Here is a 14137-nt window from a genome sequence, read left to right on the forward strand (position 1 = left end):
AGCTCCTTTCTCTGCTCACTCTCTGAGTTTCTGCTTCAGAGACATAGCATCACCATCCATCCCGCCCTTCTCCAAATCTGGGACCTCTTGGGGCGGGAACGGGTGGGGGTGGGGGGTGAAGCGGAACGAACCCTTTTGGGGCACCTCCTTGATATTAGGCATGTATTCGCGAGCCCAGTGCCAAGAGAAGAGGGTCGGGGGTGGTGCGGCGACACTGGGTCTTGACTTCCTGGAGACTTGGAGACGATGGGGACCCCAGGACCCTGGCAGAAAGCGGTTCTCACGGAGCCCTCCCACAGCATTTGGTTCCCTCTCGCCGGCCTGGGAGACCCCACTTTCCCACGGGCTCACACCCTTCTGTGGCTCCCCGCGCCCCCATAACAGAGGCCAACTGCTCTTCAGCACTTTTATTAAAAACCGGTAACGCGGAGAGTGCTCAGGGTATCCCTAGGCCGCTCTAGCCCTGCAGGACTTGGTCAGTTCCTGTCGCTCACGTCTCAACCCTGAGGTGGAGCATTGGGGGTCGAGATTCTCGGGGCCCCAGACCCGCTGATCACTTGCCCACCGAGTCGAATATGATGCGGTTCTGCTCGGCGCGCTCCCTCTGGCTCTGCGTCCGCGCGAGTTCCAGCAGGGTCCGTAGCAGGTGGAAGGTGAGGTCAATGGACAGGGGAGGGTCGTCCCGTCGCGGCCGCTCGCCTGCCGTCCCGGATCCCCATAGGCCCTGCTCCGCCCGGCGGCGCGGGAAGCGCTCTGCCAGCAGCAAGAGGAGCGCGCGGGCCCCGCCGCCGTGGTTCCGTGTCCCAGGGCTCCAGCGCAGACTCGGATCTCGGACCCCGGCGGCCGCCGCCTCCTCCTCCGGGCTCCACTGGCTGCTCCCCGGGCGCAGCTGTGCCAGGAGCAGCAGCGCGGCCAGCAACGCCGCGCGTCCCGCCGTCTTCATGGTCCCGCCGGCCCTGGACACACAGGCGCAGCGCAGTGTGAGGTGCGCCTCGGGCAGTCTCAGGGGACGCCGCTCCCCTTCCCGAGCAAGTCCAGCGCCCCTGCCCGGCCCCTGCGACTGCCGTCCGGTGCCCACAGCCTTCCCACCAGCCCCAGCCGCTCCCAGTCCTGTGCCACCCTTTTCTCCCTCCCTGCCTCCCTCTTGGGGTGTCGCGTTGGGTGAGCTGAGCGCTGTCCTCGTGCTGAGGGAGTCTGGGCAGACGCGCAGAAGCCACTCACAGTTCGCAGGAGAGCAGAGCCTCTGCACCGTGCAGGATAGAGCTCCAGTCTCTGTCCCTCGGGGAGGGCTGAGGGCGCCTCGGGGAACACGGGGTCTGTCCCGGGACCTTCGCCAGCCTTATATAGCGCCAGAACAGCTCCGGCTGACGTCAGCGAGGAACATGCACTGATTGTAGAGCAATGACGGCCGCAACTCTGAGTCCGACCCTATGGCTGCGAGACCCCGGGAGCGCGCCAGAGGACACCAGACTTTGTGTCTCTGGAAATGACACCGGACTCAAGAGAAAGAGAAGCCTTCTTGGGCTTGAAGATTGCTCTGGGAGCCACGAGAGTCCTTCACTCACTTAGAACAGCCATCAGGGACTGGGGGGGGGGGGGGGGGGGCGGGGGGGCGGCAAGTCCCCAGACTAGTCCAGATCTCCAGCCTTCTCTGGAACAGGAAAGGGAGGCAGGACTGTGGTGCTGTCCATGGTGCTGACTTTGTGCTCAGCCTCTGAAAGGGGCCAGGGACCTTGGGGAAAATGCTGTGCTGCTCAGATCCAGTCCCTTGCCCCAGCTATCTGTTCTATAAATGAAGGCAATCAGGATGGCACTGCTGGCATTCAGCTACCACCATGGTACCCTACCCAAGAGGCAGTTTGAGCTGCCAGGATTCTTGATCTTCTTCCAGCCCCAGGATCTAAATCCTAGGGCTGTTTGACTGATGCGCCAAAAACAGAGGGCCTCTCGAGTCGGGGTGCTTTCAGATAACAAAGGCTGGTCCATCCGCTTCTTGGTTTGCCTCAAAGCTGAAGTTTAGCCAAGTTAAATTTTCTCCTGGGAATCAAAGCAGCAATATTATTTTATCGCTGACCTCCAGGTTAAGATCACTGAGTAGGAAGTAAGAAAACTTGGTTTCTTAGTCTGTTTGAGCTGCTATAACAAAAATACCATAAGCTGGGTGGCTTATAAACGATAAGCATTTATTTCCTCACAGTTCTTGAGGCTGGGAAGTCCAAGATCACGGTGCCAGTAGGTTTACTGTCTGCTGAGGACCTGCTTCTTGCTGTCTCCTCAGGTGGCCTCTTTTGTAAGCATACAGATCCCACCAGGTCCCTACCCTCATGACCCAACCACTTCCCAAAGGTCTCACCTCTGATACCATCACCTTGGGCATTAGGTTTTCACCATATGAACTTGGGGAGATACAAACATTCAAACGATGATAGCACATGTTCGTGTTTCTACTCTGCTACTAACTCACACTGTGGACAGGTCACTTCACTTCTATGGACCTCAGTGTCCTCATCTGTAAAAGAAGATTGGGGTTTGGGGGTCTCCAGACTTCTTTCCAAACCCTGGAAAATGAGACTCCCCAGTCATTTTCTGCTGGGTCTTACTCATTGCCTCTGCAGCTTCCAGATTACCTACTTAGAAATATACTTACAGAGGCACCATATAAAGAGTTTGAGGGGATCTCCCCAAAACTGGAGCTGTACTGGGGCTGGGAAGGGTTAGGAAAACAGCTGTCTATGAAGAGTGGGAAAAAGTGGCATCTGCCAGGATGTGCGTATAATCTAAAGTTGACAAAATGATATGTTTCAACAAATATTTATGATGAATTTTTATGGTGGGTTTTAGCCATTTCAATAGGAGTCAGGTTACATTAAAGAGTGAAGTGGGCCATTTCAGGGTGCTAACCCCATTAAGTTCTGACCAGCCACCGAACCCTGGGAAGATCAATGTGCCCACTTTGAGGAGGTGGTCCAACCCTTCCAGGGTCAAGGTGCATCACTACAAGGCGGAAGTGATGGGGTGAAGCCGACTTAGAGCCGATGTGCCTTCCAGGACAGGTAGGAGTTCCAGATAACAGCAACACACTGGACCACAGCCAACCTAAGGAACAAGGACGGTGCCATGAAGAAGAGGAAGTATAAGGAGGAAGCCAAGGGGAGAGGAGGGAAAGGGCAGCAGACAAAGAGCGAATATCTCCAAGAGTGTCCAGATCTAGGTCTCCTTCCTTCAGCCCCATGGAGGGATGTGTGGCTCAGATGAGACGACAACCAGCTCAGGTGCTCGTGCTGGCCCAGAGCTCTGTCTCTTGGACAAGAGCCTCTAAGTTAACTGCCCCCAGCAGCCATCTTGCCATGCATGGCTCCTTATCCATACTCCATCCAAGCTCCTTCTAAACACACGTTTGTCTTGTATAGCTGAGATCTCATCTTCCAAAAATGTGCTGCCTGCCATATAAAGCAGTACCTCCTTCTCTTTATTTTAAATATACTTCACTCTAGTTTCAAAGAGCATTTCCATGACTCTAAAGTTTGATTTGGTTCATAAGTCTGTATTCCTTTTAGTTATTCATGTCCATTCTGACCTTGTCTCCTCTGAAGAGTTTCATGATTTCCCCTGTTCCCAAAGCCCCCTCACCTCCAATAATTTTAACCACTCATCTTGTTTTCACTATATTTATTTTTACTGAGTTTTCAGCCACCACCCTGATTATTTAGGGTAAAACAATATTTTTCAGTGGGCTAACCTGACCATGTTCCTACTTGACTCTGGTCTACCTTTCTGCCTAACTTAGGCTGTAGTACTGTCCCTACAGTCAGGCCATCAAAGGTAGAGAGCCCAGGTGGGATGGAGATGAGGGCTGTGGAGCAAGATCCTCCCTACGAAGATGAGAGGTCAGCAGGCAGATGCTCTGGGACGTTCTATAACATACGAGATTCTGAACAAAGTGCTCAGGAGTCTGAGGAGCTCTGACCAGGGCAGGGTGTTCTGGGTGGGGGCGGGGGGGGGTGTTCTAAGGTAGTTCAAGGTTAAAAATGAGGATCACTTTGTCTCCAACTGTTCGTAATATGCATCTTCCTTGAAGGGTGGGATGGGGATCTGCCATACCTGTAATGAAGAGGAACCAGGTAGAAGTTGGCCAACTGCACGGCAGGCCAGAGCTACGAGAGAGAGAAGGGAAAGGTTGGGGGGCTGCCTCCATCACCCAACGCCAGACTCACGGCCTTGCCTGGTCTGACTCCAGCTTCTTCAGACAGGAACACATGGCACTGGGTGAGTGCTTCCCTGATTATGGTGCCCACATGGGCATGAGGGAGTAATCCCGATGGAGGGATTTGTGTCAGGAGAACCCCTGATCCCTGGGCATTTCTGGACTCAAGAAAGCAGAAGAGGCAGCTGAGGTGCCAACTCTTACATAGTAGTTGGTGATGAGAGCATCAGGAAAGTCCTGAGGAGACAAGAGAAGGAACAAGTGAACACTGGCACTTCCGGGCACCTCAGACCTCCTGGTGCCAACTGCCAACTGGCATGAGTATCACACACAGATTTCTGCTCAGAGAAGACAACACTGCACCACAGCCTCCCAGCTCCTCTCCTCCAGAGCTGGGCTCTGCCTGCATCTCCACCCTGCCCTGCCTCATTCCCCCAGGTCTGCCGGTCCACCAGCCAGAAAGCATCCCCACACCGGGCCAGCTCACCCGCTGGAGTTTGGCCCAGTTGTCCTGGGCTGACAGTCCATTGAGGGTCCCAACCAGTGGGAGGAAACAGCCCAGAAAACATGGGGCAAAGCCCCCCTAGGGAAGAGAAATTAAAGTGCTGTGAGCTCCTAAATCCTCACCCTCCTGCAACACAGCTCACCCTTCCCAAATCCCTTTGCCTTCCGCTCACCTGATCCAGCAGCATCTTCTTTAGTGCATCCACCTTGGTGGTGCCAGGAATGAGCCGGTCCAAAACTCTGTACCAGCCTCCTACCACAGGGCCCTGAAAGGAACTCCCAGAGAGGTGAACAGGGATGTGGAGGGGACACCAGGATTTTACATCACAAAGCTGCGCCCTCAAGTATTAGAAACCAACCCCCAGGGGGAGCAGACACTCAGGGCTGGCTTAGATGTTGAGAGGGTCCAATGGAAACCAAAGGATGACAAGGAACTGAGACCACTGTCCAATCCACCGGCAGCCCTGCTGTTGGCAAAACTTACCACAAAGCCACAGCCCAAGGAGGCCATTGTCAGGGTCCGGCCAGCTTGGTGTGCCCGCAGACCTCGCCTCTCCACCAGCTGCTGTGAGATCACGTCACCCAGGCCCATCAGAGACCCTGTGCGGGGTACACAGGTGTCATCAGGACACCTCCCAGGGACAAGCTGCCATCCCAAGGAGGGAGGTAAGTCTACTGAATGAATGAGGCTCTGGCACTCGGAGGCCAAGGGCTTCAATCTGGGGGAAATGGCCAGTCCCTTCCCACTGCTTCTAGGCTGGTGACACCTCCCCAAGGATGGTGACACTTCACATGTGTCCTGTTAGAAACTGGGATGAGCAGCCTGGAGCAGGCCAGGGCCAAGAACTCTGCAGTGAGCAGTGAAGGGAAGTTAGCCTCAGAAACCGCAGGTAGAGGAAGGAGAATCCGAGGTGCTGAGGCCTGAGAAGCACTGACTGTTGGAACTGGAAAAGCCTTCCAGATATTTTTGTGCAAACCCCTTATTCCAGAGGCTTGGAAATGAAGGCCTATGAAGTGGCACATAGTAAGTGGCAGAGCCAAGAAGAACCAGGTGGCTTGATTTCCTAGATGGTATTCCTTCCAGAATGCTGTACTATGAACAGATCATGTGCAGAATGGTAAGGAATCCTGAGGATTTTTCTCCTCCACTGAAGGCAGGACCCTGGCCAATGTCCTTCATCTTGGTTTTGGGAGTTCTCTTTGTAGAGAATAGCAAGAATAACTCTTTCTAAAACTGAAGTACTCAAATGATCCCAGGCAGGGGATGACTGGCTGAGCTGCTAAGAGACCCTGCAAGGAAGGGTCTGGTCACCTCCCAGCACAGGCAGGTTGACCCAGACTTCCTATTCACAGGCTCAAACCGAGCTGCCAACAGGCATGAAGGCCATCTCTCCTCAGGTCTTTGCACCCGCTTGCCCTCCCCTCACTTGCACAGACACCCAGCTCCAAGCAGCCCTAGTTGGACGCCTACACCCAGAAACCAAGACAGAAATCATCACTGTTTACAGAGCCCCCCCATCGGTGATGGTGGGTGATGGTTTATAGCAAACACACACTTCTAGGGCCACTTGCGAGCAACCGTATGACCTCCAGCTTGCCCGTCCATCTCACTGAGTAATGAGAGCCCCCTCCAGCCCCGCAGCCACCACTTTCCCTGTGCCCTCAATTAGCCTTGGGCAAACACATCCTCATCCTTCAACCCCACTCCTTGGCCCGGAGCTGGTGCTGACGTCTGTGCTGGCTGCATACTCACTGCTCCCCACCCCACGCACCCCCGGAACAGCCCTGCCCATGTAGCCTCGTCAGAGGCAGCTGAGTAAGGCTGAGAGCAGGGGCACCCACTGTGACCGAGGCTGCTGGCCTCAGCTGCTGGGACCCCAAGCATACCCATCAAGGCAGCCCTGCCTCTCCTCTCCCTGAAACTCCCGAAGTGGTAGAGGCTCTTCCCAAAACATGGCTAGCAGGGACAGAATCCTAGATGTGTTTGTTCTCTTATTCCTCACCACATCAAGCCTGGCAGGGACTCAGAAAATAGCCAAGGAGAAATGTCAAATGGACCACCCCAGACAACAGGACTGCCCTGGGAAGGACATGGAGAATGCTAAGTCTGGCCTGAAGGGTGCACACCAGCTCAAGGTGTGAGAAGCACTGGGGCTGAAGGTTTCTTCCCCTCCATGCAGTTAGCACTTAGCTCCCTGTCCCCTCTAACAACTTGGGGTCACCAGCTGAACACTAAGGGAGAGGAGGGAGCTGCTATGGCCACATGACCCTGAAAAGGCCCAGGGAGGGTGGAACAGGAATAGAGTCGCTGCTTAAATAAAAGGACTAAAAGTTTGACATTCTACTCTGGCAAGATGTTTACAGTATACAAAGGACTCTCACACATTTAATCTTCACAAACGGTCTGGAAGACAGAGGTTACCTCTCCACTGAATGTCTTTGAGAGATGAGGCGACTTGGTAAGGAAGGGAGCTGGGGCCTGAACACAGGCCTCCTCTCAAGGGGAAATGGGAGGCCAGGAATTCCCAGCAGAGGCAGAGACCTGGGCTCAGATGCCAGTGGGCACAGAGAGGCTCCTGTGGCTTCGACTCACAGAGCTTCCTGCCCAAACAAGGGCCCACAGGCCCGCATGTCAGACATGTCCTGGATTAGCACACTTCCTGTCTGCTACGCCCAGAACGTGATCGCCTCCGCTTCTTGTCACCCTGTGGGGAGGGAAAGCAGCAGTACCCTTGGGAAGGGAAGAGTCGCAAAGAGACATCCGTTCTCACTCTTTGTGGCTTACCACAGTCACACAACACGTTAAAGGCACAGCAGGAGTGAAAACCAAAGTCCCTGACTTGTAGCCAGGTCCCGGAAGCCTGCAGCCTTGGAGAGAAGTGGATTCCAGGCCCCCAAACCATGACCATCAGGCCTGAGAGATTACCAAGTGAAAGGGCAGCAGCAGGAGTGAGGTGGTATAGAGCCTGTAGCCCTGTCTGTTCAGTCCATTTCAGACAGAACCATGCCCAGCTCCTTCTCTGCCTACAGATCATCAGGCCCCCTGGGCCAACAGCAGCTCTAGCACAGTCTAAGGCTCTGGTCTAAGCCTGCATTTCTGGTCCAAGTGATCGTGTGAGCAGGAAGGGCTGGCATTTCAGATTCCTCATCCCACCTTCCCCAACCCCAAACCCAAACAGACCCAAACCACCCTAGGCTCAGGGAGTCCTCTTGGACCCATTTGGTTGGTCTGGACCCTCCAGTGCTCTGGCTTCCCTTTCCTTGGATTTGTTTCAGGGGTATTGGAGCTGGAGGCCTGCAGAGACATAATGCCTGAGCCCCAATGGGGCAGGACAAGGGGCTGCCGGGCAGTGATGCCCCAGTGCCAGGCTGGGCGCAGAGCCCAGCAGGCAGACGCTGGCGCGGCTGTGACATCATGCCCCTGGGTAGGTGCCAGTTCTCATGCCGTCACTCACCACCAGATTCAGCAGGGTGAGGGGGTAGGGGTTGGGAGAGCCTGCCTCTGAGCACAGATCTATCTGGGACCACTCTCTGCCAGGGAGTGGAAAAGCCCCAACTTCCCATGCCCACTTCCTAGGCACAGGTGGGGGTAAATTATCTACTTCCCCTGTTTTGTTCCTTTCCTGGCTTTTGTGTGTAGAATCTTAGATGCAGGAAACTAAAGTATGAATGGAAAATGAAGAAACCGAGGGGCAGGAAGTTGGAATGAGGAGCAGGAAGCTGTCCTTGACTATGAGAGGCCTGGGTTGGCAGGTGGAGCTGCTGGCAGGGGGCCCGAGGGCCGTCTCACTTCTCTCCAGGAGTCTCCAACAATTAAATAGCTGCCTGGGGTAGGGGCTTGGTCTGGCAGAGCCCCGAGGGAGCTGAAGCCCAGCAGCGAGAGGCCTGAGCCCTTCTCACTGCTAGAAAATAAGATAACATGGAGAGTTCCACAGCTTCTCAGGTACCTAAGCCCAGACCAAGCAGGGTTAGTGCCCTGGGGGCGCCCTGCTTCTAATGGCAGCTCTACCACTGACCACAAACCTAAACGCATGTCACTCCTCTCTCATGCCTCAGTTTCCTTCTTGGTTTCAGGGGCCGGGCTGAATGGTCTCTAATGTCCGCTGAGCTCGCACATTCAGACTCCAGGGAAACCAGTGTCTGCAGAAGCTTCCACAGCAGCACTAGAGTGGCCTGAGATGGATGGAGTGGGGCCCTGGGCCCACTGGAGGCTGGAAGGGCCCTCAAAAAAGGAGGGGAGAAGGCTGATTCAGACTCTGCCCTGGCTGCCCTGTTCCTGACTCTGACTTGGCCCATACTGGGTGTATCAGACACTTCTTTTGAACCAACTCAGATCTTTTTGATTCAATCATCTGTTTCAGTCACCACTGCAGTTCACCTGATGGGTCCTTGTCCTGAGACAAGGGGCTCACATCTGAGACAAGCCCCATACTTCGGGCAGAGCTACTGCTGGGGATCATCATGCCTGGGCAGTGTGGTAGAGCACAGAACACGGGCATCCATACTCCATGTGGCAAACCTCTGGCCAATGCAGGATGGAGCTGGTGGGTAAAGGTTTCTCCTTGTTTCCAGAAAAGACTATTCACCCACAGACCCTAAGAGGCATTTCAAAAGAGCCTCTCAGTCAGTTTTAAGGGGGTGAGTAGCCATGGGCCCTAAGCAATGTCCATTTGATAAAGCATCCTTATATTGACTGTCCCTTTTTCCCTTCTCCTCCCATGGGATTATTTCCTACCAAACTACCTGCCCTGAAGCTGCAGACTCTACTTTCTGGAGAACCAAGGTAGATGGCTATCCAAGTCCAACTTTATGGCAAGTGGAACAAACCCAACCCAAACACCACTACAAAAAGAAGAGCTTGTTGTGCTTGGCTTGCCAACACTCATATATAAAGGCCCAACTCCTGGAACCTTTTAAGTTTCTTGAACACTTTTTGATTTCTAAAGCCTTTTCACAGAGATAATCCCTACACTGACTTTGTGAGGTCATATAACTTAATTCAAATTCTAAATGAGGAAACGAAGGCTCAGAGAGGTTTATCATCTTGTCTTGATTCACAAAGCTAAGAGTTATGGCTCGGAGATTCAAATCTTGGTCTTTGAGCTCCAAGTCTGAAATCTCTATTCTGTTTTCCAGTGTGATGAGCTATCCCAAGGGACCTTAGGAACTACTGTGTTGGGATCTAAAAACAGCTCAGTGAGCTAAATCCACCTCCCCCCTTTATTTGCAGTTTGATTTGAATACACTGAGCTGCAGCGAAGGAAGATTCTGAAAGGTTTGGGAAAGTCTGAGAAAAGTGTTAACTAGAGGTTGCTTCAGGTTGAAATGTTGGTACAGCCTCAGGAAGATTGGGAGTGTGGAGCCCCAGGGCTCCAGCACCAACCACCAGTTCCCCAGCTCGGCTACATAGCTGCACTTGGACCTCTTGGAGCTCTAGCTCCTACCTTGATCCACTGCAGATCCCTTGGGGAGGGAAACACAAGGACGGTCCTTCCCCTCCCTATTCCTGATGGCCACGAGGGAGAGAGGGAGAACCTTCCTTCCAGCAGTTAGGGTCCCCAAGGGAATCTGAGGCTGGGCAAAGGGCCCAGCGTGTCAGTTCCCATCACAGCCACCCAGTCCAGCATGAGTCACCGCATGCGCAGCCAGGTGAGTCATGCCGGCTGACGGACACTCCGAGGACAGGATGGAGGGTAGCTGGGCACAGGAGGCTGGAGAGGGGCCCAGGGAGGGGCAAGACTCCTTGGCCAGTCACTCAATGAAGCTTCTAGTGCTGACATGGGGCTATTCCAGTAGAAGGATTACTGTTGTACTCTGGCTTTCAGTAGGCCTCCCATCCCTCACCACTTTTAACAATCTTCCTCTCAGAAGCCCACAGTCCTCATTAGAATCTTGTTCTCTTCCTCTAAACACAGGCAAGACCTCACCATAGCCTTGTGACCCTTGCACTGCCCCGATAGTCACAGGCCTTCCAATCCCTCTCACTATAAAACGAAGCTTTATGACATCTCCTCTCATGGCAGCTAATCTGCAAAATAAAGATGATAACAAATACAGGTAAATCACTGGGTTACCTTTGTGAGGTCGCTACTCAATCACTGGATTTAGAGCAATAATAAATCCTCGATTAGTATATTGTTTGAGGATACATCCATAGACAGTAAAACTATAAGACAAGCAAAAGAACGATATTAAACAAAATTCAGGAAAAGTAATTATCTCTTGGGTGTATGAATTAAGGACAGGCATTCAAGGGGTCTCAAAACTGGGTACAGATTCAGGAGTTTTCAGTTTAGTTTTATTTAAATGTTACACACATATATCTTCATCATTCTTTTGTGTGTTAAGATATATTTTCCAATAAGAACAATACTAACAAAAATAAACTGGGGTAAGAGTCTGATTCCAGCATTTATTAGGTGTGGGATCTAACATGGACTTAAGTAATCTTAACACACTGACTTTATGTGTGTTGAAAGTGCTTTGCACACTGTGAATTGTTAAAGGAGCCTTTGTTACTGTTCGTTTTCTAAGTTAAGGGCTCCTGGGGCCAATGCCTTTGTCCTAAAGGGATGACCCTTCAGGTTTGTGAGGGCTTTCAGATCCTATGTTATAGCGAGGTCACCTATGCCTACTCCTTTCCTTATAAACAGCCTTGGGGACCCTCCCTCCAAAACAGACTGGGGTGAGAGCCAATCTTTCAAGGACGTTGAATAGAAGCAAGAAATGAGGGGAGGGAGTGTGTGCAGCAAGCTTCTGCCTCCCAAATCAGCCTGCTCTGGTATCACCTAGGTCCCACAGGACACTCACCAGCTGTCAGGACCTGTACCTTCCACGGGTGAGCAGTCAGAGCCCGCTGGTAGGCCCGCCAAAGTGCCATTTCCTGCCAAGCCGAGAGGAGAGGGAGGTCACTCCCACTGCCCCTCCTCACAGTTAAAGAGACTTTTGTTTCTCCCTTGGGCCCACTCCTTCTCCTTCCCGCTCTAAAGGGGCAGAGGCTTCCTGGACAGCTTCCTGTCACAGCGGTCGCCTTTGACAATCGGCCAAGAGAAGAATCCCGGGGGCTGCCACCCTCCACCCCACCCCCATCCCTGGAGCAGAGCTATCTGTGGTCTCCGTCCGGACCACACAGGACACGTCTGCTCGGACTTTCACCCAGAGCCTTGTGGGTCCTCAGATTCAGACTTTTAGTTGGCACCAGCCCGCATCCTTCCAGAGCCTTGGCACCAGCCCGCATCCTTCCAGAGCCCAACTCCACGCCGGAAATAAACTCCCTGACTCCCTAAACCTGCAACGGTCCCACGCACCATGGGCGCTCGCGGGACACGTCTCTTTAAACCTGTGACCGAGGATCTGCAGCTACTCACCTGGGCGCGAGCGCGGCCTCTCCCACGTGACCTGAGTGCGCGGAGGGACTTCCGCCCCAAGTCCCGCCCTGTCCGCTCGGCTGACTGTTAGGCTTTCCCTGCGTCCAGGGCCAGAACAGGAGTGGACCCAGCCTCTGAAACCGCAGAAAGGGGTTCCTTCTGGTTCTGCGCCAGGTCTCGTTGCCGAGCCCGCTAGCCCACCAGGGTCCCTCTACCTCCTTCTGCCCCTTCTCTCCTCGGTGTCAGGGCCTCTTAACTTGAATTGACCCTCACCTTTCCCGTGTCCTGGAACTGGCCAAGGTTCAGACGTAGTTCTAGGTCTCAGGAATCAAGAGTTTGGAAACTTGCTAGCCGTAATTATATGTGCGTGTTACTTTTTGAAAAATTTAAGTTCTTCACTAGCCTCAACTGTGAGCTCCTGAATGGGTGGAACTGGGTCTTGTTTCGGGTTTGTCGTCCTCCTAGCCGACTAGTTCAATGTTTTGTCCACAATAGCCTTTAGAACGGAGAGGGCAATGGCAACCCACGCCAGTACTCTTGCCTGGAAAATCCCATGAACGGAGGAGCCTGGTAGGCTGCAGCCCATGGGGTCGCGAAGAGTCGGACACGACTGAGCTACTTCACTTTCACTTTTCACTTTCATGCATTGGAGAAGGAAATGGCAACCCACTCCAGTGTTGTTGCCTGGAGAATCCCAGGGACGGCGGAGCCTGGTGGGCTGCCGTCTATGGGGTCGCACAGAATCGGACATGACTGAAGCGACTTAGCAGCAGCAGCAGCCTTTAGAAATGCTGCGTAAAGAGGACTCTTCCAGAACGTCAGGTTTAGGCGCTGGTTTCATAACTAAGCGGGCTTGCAGCCTTGGTCATCTCTAGACTTGAAGTTCCTCATCTGTGAAATGGTTTTCATACTGGGCTCCTCAGTTCAGTTCAGTTCAGTCGCTCAGTGGTGTCCGACTCTTTCCGACTCCATGGACTGCAGTACACCAGGCCTCCCTGTCCATCCACCAACTCCCAGAGTTTACTCAAACTTATGTCCATTGAGTTGGTGATGCTATCCAACCATCTCATCCTCTGTCAATCCGTTCTCCCGCCTTCAATCTTTCCCTGCATCAGGGTCTTTTCAAATGAATCAGCTCTTCGCATCAGGTGGCCAAAGTATTGGAGTTTCAGCTTCAGCATCAGTCCTTCCAATGAATATTCAGGACTGGTTTCCTTTAGGATGGACTGCTTGGATCTCCTTGCAATCCATGGGCTCCTCAGTTTTAGGGATTTATAGATGTTTGGGGAGAGGGTTATCACAAGCTGTTCACCTCAACTTTTAAAAATATGTATATATTTCTAAGGGCTTTCCTGATAGTTCAGTTGGTAAAGAATCTGTCTGCAATGCAGGAGACCCCAGTTCGATTCCTGAGTTGGGAAGATCCGCTGGAGAAGGGATAGGCTACCCACTCCAGTATTCTTGGGCTTCCCTTGTGGCTCAGCTGGTAAAAGAATCTGCCTGCAATGCAGGAGAACTGACTGGGTCTAATCCCTGGGTTGGGAAGATCCCCTGGAGAAGGGAAAGGCTACCCACATAAAAATATGTATATATTTCTAGAAAAACCCACATTTAAATAAGGAGGCCCACAACTACAAGTGTTTGGAAACCAATAGATTAGGTGATTTCCTAATCCATTTCCAGCTCTAACATTTGTAACAGTTTGTGAATATACTGCAACATTCTTTCTAGGGTAGTGGAAACTTTTGCAAGATCCCTGGCAGATGTCAGCCTGGCACCCTTTGCTTAATTATCCCCAGGGAGCTCACACTTCAGGAGGCAGCCTTGTCTGACTCAGGCTCTTTACCTGACTAGTTCCAGCCCCCCATTTACACAATTCCTGTATGATTAAGGCAGGGAGAATCCTATAAGAGATACTGGAGAAATGCAGTTAGGAAGCAAGAGAATTTGATATCACAAACTTTTAACTAAAGGTTTCTATACACAAAACACCATGCTAGAGTAAATTTACACTAGTAAATGTAATAGGAGACCAAATGTGCCAAATTGGAAAGTTGTAGTT

General features: G+C 52.6%; 2 protein-coding genes across 19 annotated transcripts; both read right to left on the minus strand.

Annotated features, from left to right (window-relative positions):
* Positions 1 to 392: 392 nt before the first annotated feature.
* UCN (urocortin) lies at positions 393 to 1344 on the minus strand. Its single transcript, XM_086326079.1, has 2 exons — positions 1222 to 1344; positions 393 to 956 (listed from the first exon to the last, which is right to left on the minus strand). The coding sequence occupies exon 2, from the start codon at positions 941 to 943 to the stop codon at positions 554 to 556; it is 390 nt and encodes a 129-aa protein (XP_086182205.1). The 5' UTR covers positions 944 to 956; positions 1222 to 1344; the 3' UTR covers positions 393 to 553.
* Positions 1345 to 2795: 1451 nt separating this feature from the next.
* MPV17 (mitochondrial inner membrane protein MPV17) lies at positions 2796 to 12108 on the minus strand. Of its 18 annotated transcripts, none has more exons than XM_086326070.1 (8): positions 12076 to 12108; positions 11519 to 11591; positions 5193 to 5308; positions 4882 to 4974; positions 4692 to 4787; positions 4409 to 4441; positions 4102 to 4154; positions 2796 to 3096 (listed from the first exon to the last, which is right to left on the minus strand). In XM_086326070.1, exons 2-8 carry the CDS (start codon positions 11586 to 11588, stop codon positions 3027 to 3029), a joined length of 531 nt encoding a protein of 176 aa, XP_086182196.1. In that variant the 5' UTR covers positions 11589 to 11591; positions 12076 to 12108; the 3' UTR covers positions 2796 to 3026. The 18 variants fall into 18 exon arrangements, 11 of the variants coding, with proteins under 11 accessions (XP_086182196.1, XP_086182202.1, XP_086182195.1 ...); XM_086326076.1 differs by having other exon boundaries at positions 4882 to 4984; XM_086326069.1 differs by having other exon boundaries at positions 12016 to 12108.
* Positions 12109 to 14137: the final 2029 nt, after the last annotated feature.

Source organism: Bos grunniens, chromosome 11, assembly GCF_055505025.1.
Source record: "Bos grunniens cultivar Pamir isolate PY7600 chromosome 11, Bosgru_T2T1.0, whole genome shotgun sequence".
Taxonomy (NCBI): Eukaryota; Metazoa; Chordata; class Mammalia; order Artiodactyla; family Bovidae; genus Bos; species Bos grunniens.